This window comes from Dromiciops gliroides, chromosome 3, assembly GCF_019393635.1.
Source record: "Dromiciops gliroides isolate mDroGli1 chromosome 3, mDroGli1.pri, whole genome shotgun sequence".
Classification (NCBI taxonomy): domain Eukaryota; kingdom Metazoa; phylum Chordata; class Mammalia; order Microbiotheria; family Microbiotheriidae; genus Dromiciops; species Dromiciops gliroides.
The window spans coordinates 615,071,731-615,085,643 of NC_057863.1; the positions used below are offsets into that span (position 1 = coordinate 615,071,731).

The following is a 13,913-nucleotide window of genomic DNA, read 5'->3' on the forward strand; positions in this document are numbered from 1 at the left end:
GTACACCAGTGGCTACCATATAAAATAGAAAGTCCTGAACTGTGATGAACTCATGAATCATTAAGAGCTCACCAGTCTCTTTTTAGCCTATCCTTTCCCATTTATTTATTTCATGCTGCTCCCCTTAATTTACTTTGTGTTCCAACCTAATTACTTCTTGGTCTTGTGTCCTGTGGCCCCTGCCCTCCCCTTTTACTTTTCCCCTGCCCCAGTCTTCACCTATTGGTGCACACTATTTCTCTTTCAAAGCCCATATCAGACACCATCTTCTCTGGTCTTGTTTCTCCATAATACATATGATCTTCATCTCTATTTTTTGATATTTTTCTCCTTCCTTAACACTTAGAAGGACCAGAATTTAAGAATACCTAGAAGGACCAAGCAAGTTTTTGTATCATTTGATGTCCCAGAGTAGATGATTCTGGCTCTGTAATGACTTTTTGATTCCCTCTGAAAGCAATTTTTTTTTAACCATCAGGGTTATGCAGTTATTTATTTTATTTTCTAAATTATAGTTGTTATTGTCAGTCAATAATAAACATAGTAAGTGCCTACTATGTGCTAGACAGTGTGGTATTGGGATACAGAAAAATACAATCCCTACCCTCAAGGAGTTCGCTGTCTAATGGGAAGACAACATGTATACGGACTAATTCCAGTTTATCCTTTATATAATTTTTCAACAGAGTGAAGGCATTAGAAGTAAGATGGGTTGAGAAAGGCTTTCTGTAAAAGGCGGAATTCTTGCTGGCACTTGAAGGAAGCCAGGAGACAGAAATGAGGAGGGAGCATTCTAGGCATGGGGGAGAACCAGGGAAATGCCCAGAGTTTGGGAATGGAGTGTCTTGTTTGTGGAATAACAAGGAATCACTGAATCCAGGGCACAAGAAGTCAGTAAAGGTGTGTGGAGGGGGGGGGTGTTATGAGATACTTTGGACACCAACCAGAAGGTTTTATATTAGAACTTGGAGGTGTCAGGGAGCCCCTAGAGTGTGCTGAGTGGTACACGGCCTCATCACCTCGTGTCTGCTGGGCTTCTGCTGCCTCAGGTCTCTTCCCACTACAGTCATTCATCCATTCAGCTGTTAAAAGTCATCTTCCCAAATTGAAGGTATAACGATGTCACTCATACATCCTACTCAGTAAACTCTTGTGGCAACCTTGTGTTCCTCATCTATAAGACGAGGATAGCAACAGCACCTCTCTGCCAGGTTGTTGTGAGGATCCCAGGAGAGATTATTTGTGAGGCCCTTAGCACAGTGCCTGGCACATAGTAGGTGTTATATAAATGTCAACTATATTGTTGTTATTAGCATCATCAACATGCTTACTCTTTGGTCCATACCTGTGGTTTCACTGATGTGAGGGATTCTTGTTGAAAAAATGTCCTCTGCCAAAGGAAAGCAGCTCTCTCCCCCCCCCCCCCCCCCGCCTTTTTTTTTTTTTTTTTTACAACTTCATTGTGTAGTTTTGACGAGTCTAGAGCACTGAAAGGCGGCTCTGTGACTTTTCAAGGGCCCCGTGGCTAGTAGCTTTCAGAGAGGGAAGTTGAATCCAGATCTGCCTGATTGTGAAGCTCATGCCTCCCATTTATTTGATAGAGGTGGATGTGTTATGGTGTCAGTCAGAAAGAGTTTCACTTTTTTGTCTTGGACTTCTTTTCTTTCAGACGTTATGGTCATGCTATTGACAAGCTTTTCACTCTGCATTTGGGCCGAAATTTTAAAACATGAGGGCCATTGAATATTCTCTTCTTTTATGATGGTTTCTGTTCCTTTCTCTTGCCTGAAGGTTCTACACTCGTTCAGAACTTACCATCATCTGTGCAGGCCCTTTGTGAGTCATGGAACAATATTCACACAAATGAGTTTCCCAATATTGGATCCTGGGTAAGCAAGTTTATGGTGCTTCTTGGAGTGGCTACTCTATGAATGCTCCGTGTGGTGTCTGTGTTCTTTTCCCTTTCTTTGGCCACTAGACAGATTCCAAAAAGATCCTTACACACTGTAGTTATGTGATCCCAGAATGCGGGCACTGTAATACCCAAGTGGTGCTGCCTCCATTCTGAAGGCTCACATGTGCCCTGGAGCACATAGAAGATGAGTCAGGAGCCAGGCTTCCTCTTTATTACACTAAGGGGCAGTTTCTGACGCTCTCTAAGTTTGCTAAATCCTGTTGGAAAAATGAAAGGATGGTCAAGTCTGTTACCTAGTATTCTGGTGGTCAGCGTTTTATAAGCCCTCATGTCCACATCTGTAAGACAATCTGGTCTTGCACTGTACAAGAGTTCTAGGCCTGACGTTCCCACTGGACGGCTGACCATGAGCAAGTCACTTAGGTCTCTGCCTTAGTTTCCTCAGTTGTAAATTGGACTAGGTGATTTCTTAGGTTCATTTTAGCGTTCATATCCTAGGGTTCTGTGATTCTGAGGGTAATTATGTTCATTATAATAATCTTGGCACATTTTGAGATCCTAGTGCTCCTTCAGAATCATCATTTAAGAAGGACTAAATTCTTTGAGAAAGACTGATCTCACACACATTTTATGTGAAAACTATTATTCTGAGGCAATACTCTCCATTCCCTGACCATGGTGGACAATGGGATTGAATCCTGAATAAGAATGTCCTTGATAATATCTCTCCAACAAGTGGTCATCCAGTGTCCCTGAGGACCCCAGACCATCATCCAAGGCAGCCTGCTGCACAGTGAGACAGATCCATCATCTAGTCTTGCTGTGACACAGCTCCCTTGGCTGAATGCTTTTCAGAACACATGAATGTGTTTTGACCTTTGGTTTTGACCACTTTCCATGGAGGTGAACAGGGCAGGGTGTAGTCACCTAGAAATTGGGTGCTTATCATGTTTTCAATGTCTTATTGAAATAAGGGTATTCCTTCATTCTCACATTGCTAAAACAAAATCATTAGTCTGTAAGCCCTGCTGACTTCTTCTATTGTCATCTTTTTTCTGTGAGTAAATTCGATCACATGTAGACTGTGTGGTTCTTATACCTTATATGATATATTTGTGTTCTGCTTCCTCATAGCGTAATGCTTTTGCCAATGACACAATTCCAGCAGAGAGTTACATCAGTGCTGTGCAGGCTGCCCACCTGGGGACCCTCTGCAGCCAGAGTCTGCCTTTGGCTGCTTCCTTGAAGCACACACTCCTTTCTCTGGTCAGGCTGACTGGGGATCTTATTGTGTGAGTAGTTGGTACAATGAAATTCAAAGTCTTCTGTGATTTTTGCCCCAGATCTCTAGCTGAGAAAACTGTGTATATGTAGAGAAAAAATGATAATGAGTGAGGGATTTGAGTGTTTCTATTAATAGACCTTTCTGATATTTTTGTCTAGAAGATACCTGTACATTTAACCCTTGGAATGAACTCTGTTCATTTGGAGTCCTATTTCTAGTTTTAAATTATACAGAAGTGAGAGCTTGTATAAAAGGCTTAAAGTCCCAAGAATAAGATTTTAAGATTCAGGTCTATTACTGAACTGGTTAAGACCCCTTGGATAAATAACTTGACATTTCTGTAGAATTGGGGCAATAATACTTGCACTGCCTAACTCAAAGAGGAATTTTGAGTGAGGTAATTTGTAAACCATGAAGGCTCCATCAGTGTGAGCTCTTAGGATATGAGTGTAGAGGCAGGCTCCCCCAGCCCCCGCCATGACCTCTTAGCAACACTAGATATACATGGGGAAAGCTGACATTGTGGGTGGCTGTCAAGGATCTGAAGTTTGAAGGGTTTGTCCCTAAACTCCAGGAGGAGCTCAAGTTTTCCCCTGTAGTGAGTTGAACAGACCAACAGAGGGACTGTTTGATGCTTTTGTGAACAGTCAGTATAAAATTAGGGCCATATTCCCTGGAGAAGAAATGTCAGCCAAAGTGCTGAGGCTCAGTTTTTGCCCCAGAGCCTGCATTTTTGGAGGCAGCTCGATTACTTGGTTAGTTTTGAGATATTTTTTCCCTTGGTTTACATCTGTCCTACCAAATATTGGCCATTTTGGTAAAGGTTAGTCAATGTTTCCATTTAGAAATGCTCGAGTTGTGCTGTCCTAGCAGTGTCTCAGAAGAACACAGTGACTTACGCGGTTCCTTTTTCTCCCCTGAAGTTGGTCCGATGAGTTAAACCCTCCCCAGGTGATCCGGACACTGCTACCCCTTCTCTTGGAGACAAGCACTGAGAGCGTGGCTGAGATGAGCAGCAACTCCCTAGAAAGGATCCTGGGCCCAGCAGAATCAGATGAGTTCTTGGCTCGAGTTTATGAGAAGCTCATCACTGGCTGTTACAACATTTTGGCCAATCATGCAGACCCTAATAGGTGAGCCTCATTTAGCACTATTAGCTTCTAACAGCTCCTTGGTAATGAACCTTCTGAAGGTAATGGCTTTCTTACAGGTGGACATAGCAACATTTTTACTGATTTTGGGATCCTGGCTCTATCTTCAGCCAAAATGCTGGATGACAGAAAAAGGCAGGATCAATGTTTGAATCCTGCCTGGCTTCATGATAGATTCTTGTGTGCATGCATTTTACATCTTGTCCATTTATGACAAATCTTATAAATGTTTGGTTAGGGAACTGAGTACCTGGGCCTTGTACCCATCATCTTGATGGCGAGGGGACCAGGTTTGCTCACCAAAAGCTTTATTCTTTCTTGGGCATTTTGCCTTTTGACTGTGGAAGAATTCAAAATTATTAGCTAGGCAAATGTAACTTGTCTCCTGTCACATAAGTGTGTCCAGAACAGAGATGGGATTAGAACTCATAGCTACTGTTGTTTGTATCACTGAACCACATCTTTGCAAACAACTGAAATTTAGTGACTCCATTCGTTACCTTGGGGCAGAGAGGACAGGAAGGCCAGATCACTGGTTTTAAACTCATGGGTGTCTGTAGACTCTTGGCCGCAGCTTTCACTTCCTTTGACATTTTCATATTCCATTCCTCCGTGGGCATTATGGAGGTGCAGAAAGCTGTTAGGATGCACCTGACTACTCATAGTCATTTTCGATCCTTAGTGGACTGGATGAATCCATCTTGGAGGAGTGTCTCCAGCACCTGGAGAAGCAGTTGGAAAGCAGCCAGGCTCGCAAGGCAATGGAGGAGTTTTTCTCAGAGAGGTGAGTCCCTTTGGCTTCCTTGGGGGCTGGGGGGGAGGGGGGGGATTGACTTCTGTGAGGTCTGACCAGGGGCCTGTATACCTGCAGAGCAAGGCTGCTTTTATGGCCTACTTTCTGAGGTGACCATTGGAGAGGGAGGGAGGGTGGGCATCACAGCCTGAGCCATGCGTGCTCCAAAGAGAAATGGTTCCACTGGAAAAAGAAGTGATAGTGACGACATGGAGATTGATGCCTTTGGTGGGAGCTTAATGCGATTCTTTCGTTTTTCTCTCCCTTCCGTCTCCCAGTGGAGAACTTGTCCAGATCATGATGGCCACAGCCAATGAGAACCTCTCTGCTAAATTCTGTAACCGAGTTCTGAAATTCTTCACCAAACTCTTCCAGCTGAGTGAGTGACAGCTTTTAATAATCTCCTTATGGGAACTTTGATGTCTGGCTAATACTGGGCCACCTTCTGCCAGAGTGTCACAGCAGCATGAAAATGGGAACAAGTGGGGAGAATCTCTCCAGGAGAGTTTTTGGAGAGAGACAGAACAGTCAATTAAAAGGGCCTGCTCTTTCCTTCACCCACATTTCCTCCTACCCTCCTTTCTCTCAGCCCTTTTCTGGCCCCCTGTTGTGACCACAGCCCTTTGGTCTGTCCTTAGCCGAGAAGAGCCCTAACCCCAGCCTGCTTCATCTCTGTGGCTCCCTTGCTCAGCTGGCTTGTGTGGAGCCTGTGCGGCTCCAGGCCTGGCTTACCCGAATGACCACAGCACCTCCCAAGGAGTCTGACCAGCTGGAGGTGGTACAGGAGAATCGGCAGCTGCTGCAGCTACTGACCACATACATTGTTCGGGAGAACAGGTAGAACATCTTGACCCACTGTGCTTCAGTGCTCCTGCCAAACTCCAGGAGGGTGTGGGCAGCCCCGACCCTATCTGTCCCCCCCTCTGCTGTCAGCCCTGTCCTTTGAGTTATCCTTCCGTTCCCTTCCCCACCTGGAGTCCCAGCACAGCCCCATGGCTTCATCCAGGGTGCAGCTCCTAGAGGAGACTCACCTGACAAGGCCCCACTGGGATTTTGTTTTCTAGCCAGGGTTACAGAGCGTGACCTTTTTAAAACTGAGGGTGAGGGGCAGCTAGGTGGTGCAGTGGATAAAGCACTGGCCCTGGATTCAGAAGGACCTGAGTTCAAATCCGGGCTCAAGACGCTTGACACTTACTAGCTGTGTAATCCTGGGCAAATCACTTAACCCTCATTGCCCCACCCCGCCAAAATACTGAGGGTGAGTGACGGGCAGGCTGTGCTCCTGTTAACTTGCTCAAATCATGCCCATGGTCTGGGCTCTTTTTGCCTCCAGTGTGTCCCACAACTCAGCCAACTCAGGGCCAGATTCCCATTGGTATCTCATTGCTTCACTGCTTTCTCTCTTCAATAGCCAAGTTGGGGAAGGCGTCTGTACCGTACTGCTGAGTACCTTGATCCCTATGGCAACAGAAATGCTGGCCAATGGGGATGGCACTGGCTTTCCTGAGCTCATGGTTGTGATGGCAACACTGGCCAGTGCTGGCCAAGGTGCTGGCCACCTCCAGCTTCATGGCGCTGCTGTGGACTGGTTGAGCAGATGGTAAGTGGAAAGGATAAGGGAGCAAATGAGCAGTGAGGCCTGGAGCTGGACCTTGGAGAAGGCATTGCTTTGCTGTCTGCTTCCCCTCATTTGGAACTCGTTCAGCTTGGGCAAACTCTTGACCAGATGCCTGTTGTGTTGGGGGAGAGAAGAGTCTGGGTGGGCTGGGCTCCTTTTTGCAGTGCTTATAGGCTGGCTGGGGTTAAGAGACACTAAGTCCTGAGAGGAAGCACAAAATGTCATTTGAGAATTTCAAAACAGTGCTCAGGGAGGGGTGGCTGGGGGATTGGGTGCTCATTGCTTATTGGTAGATAAGGGAACACTTAGCTGAGAAAAGATAAGAGGGGCTAAACACGCCAAGGTGAGAAGGGAAGACAAGGGGCGATATTCCTTGTGCAAGGAAGAGGATAAGTAAGTCATGGAAGACAAGAGAGCAAAGGATGTGTTTAGGGGTAGGACCAGGACCAAGGAGAGTTCAGTCTAGCTAGAACAGACACATGCAGAAAGAGAGAGAGAGCGAGAGAGCATGAATATGAATGTATGTTTGTCTGTCTTGGGAGGACTTGTAGGGCAGCATCAGATTGTATAGGGCTTTGCATGTTGAGTTGAGGAGTTTGACTTATGTTGCATAGGCAAAAGTAGGTAAAACACTGAAGAGGTTTGCTCTTTTGAGCGACCCAGTCTGTTCTTCAGGGCGGTTAGTCTGATGGTAGTTGAGGGAAGTATTGAATGGGTTGTGTTGAGTGCTAGGCGGACTCCTGGGAGGAGGCTGTTCTGGTTGTGCTAGGTTTGTGGCAGAGGGGACAAAGAAGAAGGGGGAGTAGATGTGAGAGAACGGCTTTGAGGAAAGAAGAGAACGTGACACGCCGTGGCATTTTCCTCATAATGATCCAGTGTCATGGGTTTGTTACATTGACCTAGTCCTGAGTTTGGTACATAATCCTCCCAGTTTTCTTAGACTATAGATTACCATTATTTCACTGATGAGAAGACTGAGGTATGGGACAAATTAATGGGAGGGGTTAGTGATAAAGGCCCATGTGGTTTAACTCTCAGCCTCTTGTTCACTCTATTAGTCCATTCTGTTTAGTCTTTTTCTGTTAAGAATTAATTTGTATTTCTACATTTACCTACTGGGCTGGGAATCCAGGACCTGGTGGAGTTAGGAAGATGTTTCCTCTTCCTGGGTACCTCAGTGTTTCTGTATTTCCTTCCCTCAACAGCAAAAAATACTTGTCTCAGAAGAATGTCATCGAAAAAATGAATGCTAATGTAATGCATGGGAAGGTAAGAAAATTGGGGAGCAACCATTAGACTGGGAGGATGGCAGTAAAACAACTGGGGAGTAACTTCACTCTGGGAGGGTGTTTCAGTTCGCCAGGAAGTCACTGCTTCTCAGCCCTGTTCTCAGTCCCTGGCTGTCCTAAAGAGAGTAAGGGCTGCATCTCAAAGACCTAGAAGTGTGTAATTGTCAACTGCATGCCTTTAGGCCTTTTCAAGGTGTCAGGAAGTGATAGGAGGCCACAAATACTCTGAAAAACAGGCTTTCCGTAGAGCCCTCCCTAAAACATCATGTGGCTGCTGTCAAAAAATATAGGATCATGGTGCAGAAAAGTGCCCTTCCCACTTCTGTTAGGCAGCACCCTAAGCAGTGCACAGTGACCTTCGGGGGTTCCAGATATCTCCCCCAAGCACCCCAGGGGGCCAGGTTGGCTTGCCTTGTTTAGGCACACGGCTCGCTCTGCTGGCATCTCTAAATCCCTCATTCAGGTGACATTTAACCCCCTGTGGAATGGAAGTAGCCTGGCTTTCTGAGAGCCACGGTGGCCCCTCCTGCTTGCCTTGGGACCCCTCCGACACGCCAGTTCTCTTGCCACTCTTTGTCCTCTTAGCACAGGGGCCAAGTTGTTGTATTTGATAAAAGAGCCATAAGGGAGTTGTCAAAGTTTGCACTAAGCCAATTCATACTCTCTCCAACTGCTCCCTGTTTCTCCCAACATAGTGGTCTGAGCCTTTATTATGCTTAATTAAAGCCACCAGAGGGAGTAAGGAAGACTCAGTTCAGAGCCTCCTGATTGAATCACTTGCTTGTTCTCAGTATGACCCTGGGCAAGTCACAGCGTCTCTCTCAGCCTTAGTTTCATCACCTATAAGATGGAAGCAGTACTAGTGCTTACTTCTCAGGGTGGTTGTCAGGATCACATTCAGATAGCCTGTCAAAAGCTTGGCAAGCCTTAAAGCACCACATCTAGCTGCTATTGTATTATTAATTGTTGGGGGAGTGCTCTTGTCATTGGAGGGTAAAGTCCTAAGAGAAGGGTTGGGGAACAAAAGTGAGAGGGAATAAAGAAAAAAGAGGCAAAGCTAGGCAAGAAAGAAAGGTGTGAAAAAGCTCCCAGATTCATTGTACAGAGGTGTACAACCTGATTTTTAAGTAAAGGGATAGCGTACAAAAAATGATGTCAATAAAATGAAAAGGAGCGTTTTTCATTGGGAAGAATGCCCTTGATTTGACATAATAGGAAATGTTTGAGGAATGTAATTTCTGAGGAGTCATCATCTTCTTTTGTAGCATGTGACTATTCTGGAATGTACGTGCCACATTGTATCTTACCTGGCTGATGTCACCAATGCCTTGAGCCAGAGCAGCGGTCAGGGCCCTAGTCATCTCTCAGTGGATGGAGAGGAGCGGGCCATTGAGGTCGACTCAGACTGGGTAGAGGAACTGGCAGTAGAAGAGGAAGACTCTCAGGCTGAGGACTCAGTAAGTCGTCCCCTCTCAGGCAGCTGACCGGCCTTACACTTGATGGCCAGTTGTTGAAAGTACAGCTCCCCTTTAGATTTTAATCCATGCTGACGTAACCCAGGCTTAGAAAGTACCGTTCTCTCCAAGCTCAGCAGCTGCTGAGGCCTTGGGTAAAATGTTTCCCATAACTGTGTTCGCTCTCAGAGACTCTTGATTTTTAGCAGCTGGAAGAGTGAATTATCAACACCCATCCTTCTGGAAGGAGACGGTATTCAGTTGGGAGATAACTCTTCTATGTACCAAATGAACTTTACTAGAACTTGGGGCAGAGGCGGAAGGAAACCCTTGTATAGGAAATACAAGTTCTGTTGTTATCTCAACCACAAAACAAATGAGGCTTCTACTGCTATTTGCAGAATGCTTTCAACATGTCAGCTCTTGCCGCTTTGGGTTTCTTCTGACTATTTACAAGCTGATCAGAAGATTTCCAGGTGGATGGAGAAGAGGGGAATTGGGGAGGGAGTGTGTGTGTGCATGCATGTGGACACACATGCTTTTGGCTAAATGACTTTCTTTACTTTGCAGGATGAAGATTCTCTTTGCAACAAGCTGTGCACATTTACTATCACACAGAAAGAATTCATGAACCAGCACTGGTAAGTGCCCTTCCCATGAGGTGAGGGGTTTCTCTTTCTTGCCTGCTGGCATTTGTCACCCATTTGGGGATTTTTGGTCTCCATAGGTACCACTGTCACACCTGCAAGATGGTGGATGGGGTCGGCGTGTGCACAGTGTGTGCTAAGGTCTGCCACAAGGATCACGAGATTTCCTACGCCAAGTATGGGTCCTTCTTCTGTGACTGTGGAGCCAAGGAAGATGGTAGTTGCTTGGTAAGGGAGCTGGAATGCTTGTGCTCTTAAGTAATTTGACAATTAGGCCAGATTGGAAGAGAAATGACAAGACGTATAAGGTCTGTTCCACTGTCCCGGTGACATCCAGTGCACTGTTTTAGGCAGAACTAATCGGTATGGGAGCATTCTGGGTTCTTGAGTTAGCTTTTCCCCTTAACTTGTGTGATCCTGTGAAATTCAATTCTCCCTCCCAGATTTTGAGGGCTTTAGGCAGGATGGATCTCTGAGATTACCTTTGATCTTCTTTAGCCCTAATGTATGACAACTCGAGGAGTCGTAGGCATCTCACAGGCCATGGGCAGGGCACATGACCTCTTGTCATTTCTCCCAAGCAGCCTCCACACATCTAGTTTCTTTGGCTCAGTTTGTGACATAAGATGACAGGGAAATCTTGAGGAATGGGGTCCATGAGTTGTTATCCTCAGAATTAGGACATCATGAGGGAATAACTGGGAGAACAGAACTCAGGCCCTCCATCAGGATTAAAATTAGTAGGCGGCATGAAGCTAGGACACACACTGGGTAAGACAATCGGACTTCCAGAAGATCTCTCAATAGGCTAGGTGCAGCATTGGACCAAACAGAGTATGTGGCACTGTCAAGCTCTGAAGTAATGCAGTGGGGGAGGCATGGCAAGTAGCAGTTGATCTGAAAAAGACGTGGGGTTTTTAGTGAACAACAAATGCAGTGTGAATCCATGGTGTATGACAGCCAAGACAGCTAATATAGTTATCATTCACCTGCTGTAAGAGATAACATCATGTCTAGGGTGCAGGAGCTCCCACTGGGCCCTGCTCATATCACGTCTGGAATATTGTGTTCATTTCTGGGCACCACATCTTAGGGAAGCTGCTTATCAGCGGGAGAGCAACTAAAAGGGGAGCCCTCATGGTGAAGGGCCTCAGAATCATTTGAAGGAACTAGGCAGAAGAGAAGACTTGGCAGGGACATGTAGCTGAAGTGCTAGCACATGAAAGAGGGATTAGCTTGTTCTGCTGATCTCAAGAGGGAAATTCAGAGACACTAATTGAGATTTGATTTAAGGAAGAACTCACCATGAGAGGTCTCCAAAAGTGGAATGGGCTGATTTAAGGGGCTGTTTGTTTTTCTCCTCTTCCTCCTCTGCTCCCTGAATCTGGAGGTCTTTGGGTAAAGGCAGCATGATCACTTTGGGGGAATTCCTGTTCAGGGATGAATCCCAGCTGTGAGATCCTGTACGTCATTCACATGATTAGCTGCCCTAGGGTCTCAGGAGTCCTGTGCTGAGAGCCAGGGCTCTCTGAGTTTTCCTTGGGTTTTTTCTCAGGCTTTGGTGAAGAGGACACCCAGCAGTGGCATGAGCTCCACCATGAAGGAGTCAGCGTTTCAGAGTGAGCCCCGGGTTTCTGAGAGTGTGGTGCGTCATGCCAGCAGCACGTCCCCAGCAGACAAGGCCAAGGTCACCATCAATGATGGCAAAGTTGCTGATGAAGAGAAGCCCAAGAAGAGCAGTTTGTGCCGGAGTGTGGAAGGCTGCCGGGAGGAGCTCCAGACCCAGGTGGGCTTCCCGTATGGCCCTTGCCCAGGATCAGGGACCAGCGTCTGAGGGAGGCCAGGGGAAGAGGCTCTCGGGACTGTGGTCCTCCACAGGCGCACTTGGTCGCCTGAGGCACAGAATTTTCACCTCAGCTGCTCCTTATGGGTGATGGTTGTTGCTGTAATTAACCAATGGCAGTTATCAGCCCAGCACGGTTCTGCTGCCTGATTGAATACAGAGGGGAAGGGACACTGGAACACTTAACTGAGGCAGCAGGACATTACATTTGGAGCTCTTTCCATGAAAGGAGAGGTGAGGTTGGGAAGTCTTGAGGTTTTACACAAATCAAATGAAGCCTCCACAGGTTGGTCCAATGACTAGTATGTTGGACTGGTTATGTGGAGAAGCGTATTATAATGGCACCTCCTCTCCAGGATATTGCAGATAGAACTTTTATCTTCATGTACCTTCATTTCTTCTTTTTTTTTTTTTCCCCTCAGGCAAACTTCTCTTTTGCACCCTTGGTGTTAGACATGCTTAGCTTCCTCATGGAGGCCATTCAGATCAACTTCCAGCAGGCTTCAGCCATGGGCAGCAGCAGCCGGGCTCAGCAGGCACTCAATGAGTTACATACCTTGGACAAGATGGTAGAGATGACAGACCAGCTAATGGTGAGTGCCAGCGAGCTCATGGAACCAGACAATGTGGGGAGCCAGTTAACTTATTGCCAACTAGATTGTGCCCAGTCTGCACACAATACGCCTAGAATGTAGTCTCCACCTTCTTAGGTTAAATGTGTAGCTATAAACAGTTTGTCATCTTACTTCATACCTACTCTAGTCCTCAAATACTTTTTACCTCCTGTGGTACATAAATCACGTAAATTGTGCCTTTGTATACTAGTTGGGTGGCTTTTTTTTTTTTTTTTTGGCGGGGCAATGGGGATTAAGTGACTTGCCCAGGGTCACACAGCTAGTAGGTGTCAAGTGTCTGAGGCCGGATTTGAACTCAGGTACTCCTGAATCCAAGGCTGGTGCTTTTATCCACTGTGCCACCTAGCTGCCCCCAGTTGGATGGCTTTTAAAAAATATTTTATTTTCCCCCAATTACATCTAAAGACAATTTTTAACATTAATTTAAAAAAATTTGAGTTCCAAATTTTCTCACTTCCTCCCTCACCTCTCCCCTCCCTGAGGCAGTAAGTAATTCAATATAGGCTATACATTACACATGTTTTTAACGAGGTAAGCCTAGTACCAGGACACTATCTATCACTTGGTTACATTATCACTGGGTATTTGTGTTTCTCCTCTTTGTGTAGGTCCCTACCTTAGGCTCCCAGGAAGGTGCCTTTGAAAACGTCCGGATGAACTACAGTGGAGACCAGGGCCAGACCATTCGCCAGCTCATTAGTGCTCACGTGCTGAGACGTGTGGCAATGTGTGTTCTGTCTTCACCCCATGGGCGACGCCAACATTTAGCTGTCAGCCATGAAAAGGGCAAGGTAGATCCTCCAGTTCCCTATTTCACTCCCTAGTATTTTTTTTTTCCTTGATCTTTTTTTCCAGGTCAATCATTTTTTGATGAAATACCTTACATTTTCTTCTGGTTTTTTTTTTCATTCTTTTGACTTTGTTTTAATATTTCTTGTTGTTGGAGTCATTAGCTTCTCTTTGGTCCATGTGAATTTTCAGAGAGTTTCTTGCTTGGGCAAAGTTTTGTACTTATGTCAAGCTATTAATTCCCTCGCCAATTCTTTCTTCTGTAGTTCTCATATCAATGATAAAGACATTTCTAAACTTCTAAAAATTCTTGTTTCATCTCTTTCAGGAATTCTAGTTGAATTTGTTCCCATTCTGTGTTTTTCTTTGAGACTTTGCTTGTTGATTTTTGGAATCATCCTCTTCTGGTTTTCTTTTTGAGTATTCCTGTCACTGTATTAACTTTTGTTTGTTTTTTTGTGAGGCAGGTGGGGTTAAGTGACTTGCCCAGGGTC

At 45.7% G+C, this 13,913-nt stretch overlaps 1 protein-coding gene across 2 annotated transcripts in view; it reads left to right on the forward strand.

The window, feature by feature from the left end:
* Window positions 1–13,913, forward strand: part of UBR4 (ubiquitin protein ligase E3 component n-recognin 4) — a 145,444-nt gene that overhangs the window by 40,614 nt on the left and 90,917 nt on the right. For both annotated transcript variants that reach the window (XM_043995493.1, XM_043995494.1), the window contains exons 28-41: window positions 1,792–1,889; window positions 3,050–3,207; window positions 4,124–4,333; window positions 5,034–5,135; window positions 5,423–5,523; window positions 5,783–5,981; window positions 6,556–6,744; window positions 7,968–8,031; window positions 9,317–9,508; window positions 10,076–10,146; window positions 10,233–10,380; window positions 11,708–11,938; window positions 12,418–12,588; window positions 13,239–13,421. In XM_043995493.1, the coding sequence (XP_043851428.1) occupies window positions 1,792–1,889; window positions 3,050–3,207; window positions 4,124–4,333; window positions 5,034–5,135; window positions 5,423–5,523; window positions 5,783–5,981; window positions 6,556–6,744; window positions 7,968–8,031; window positions 9,317–9,508; window positions 10,076–10,146; window positions 10,233–10,380; window positions 11,708–11,938; window positions 12,418–12,588; window positions 13,239–13,421 (2,117 nt within the window). The remainder of the gene's footprint in view (window positions 1–1,791; window positions 1,890–3,049; window positions 3,208–4,123; window positions 4,334–5,033; window positions 5,136–5,422; window positions 5,524–5,782; window positions 5,982–6,555; window positions 6,745–7,967; window positions 8,032–9,316; window positions 9,509–10,075; window positions 10,147–10,232; window positions 10,381–11,707; window positions 11,939–12,417; window positions 12,589–13,238; window positions 13,422–13,913) is intronic.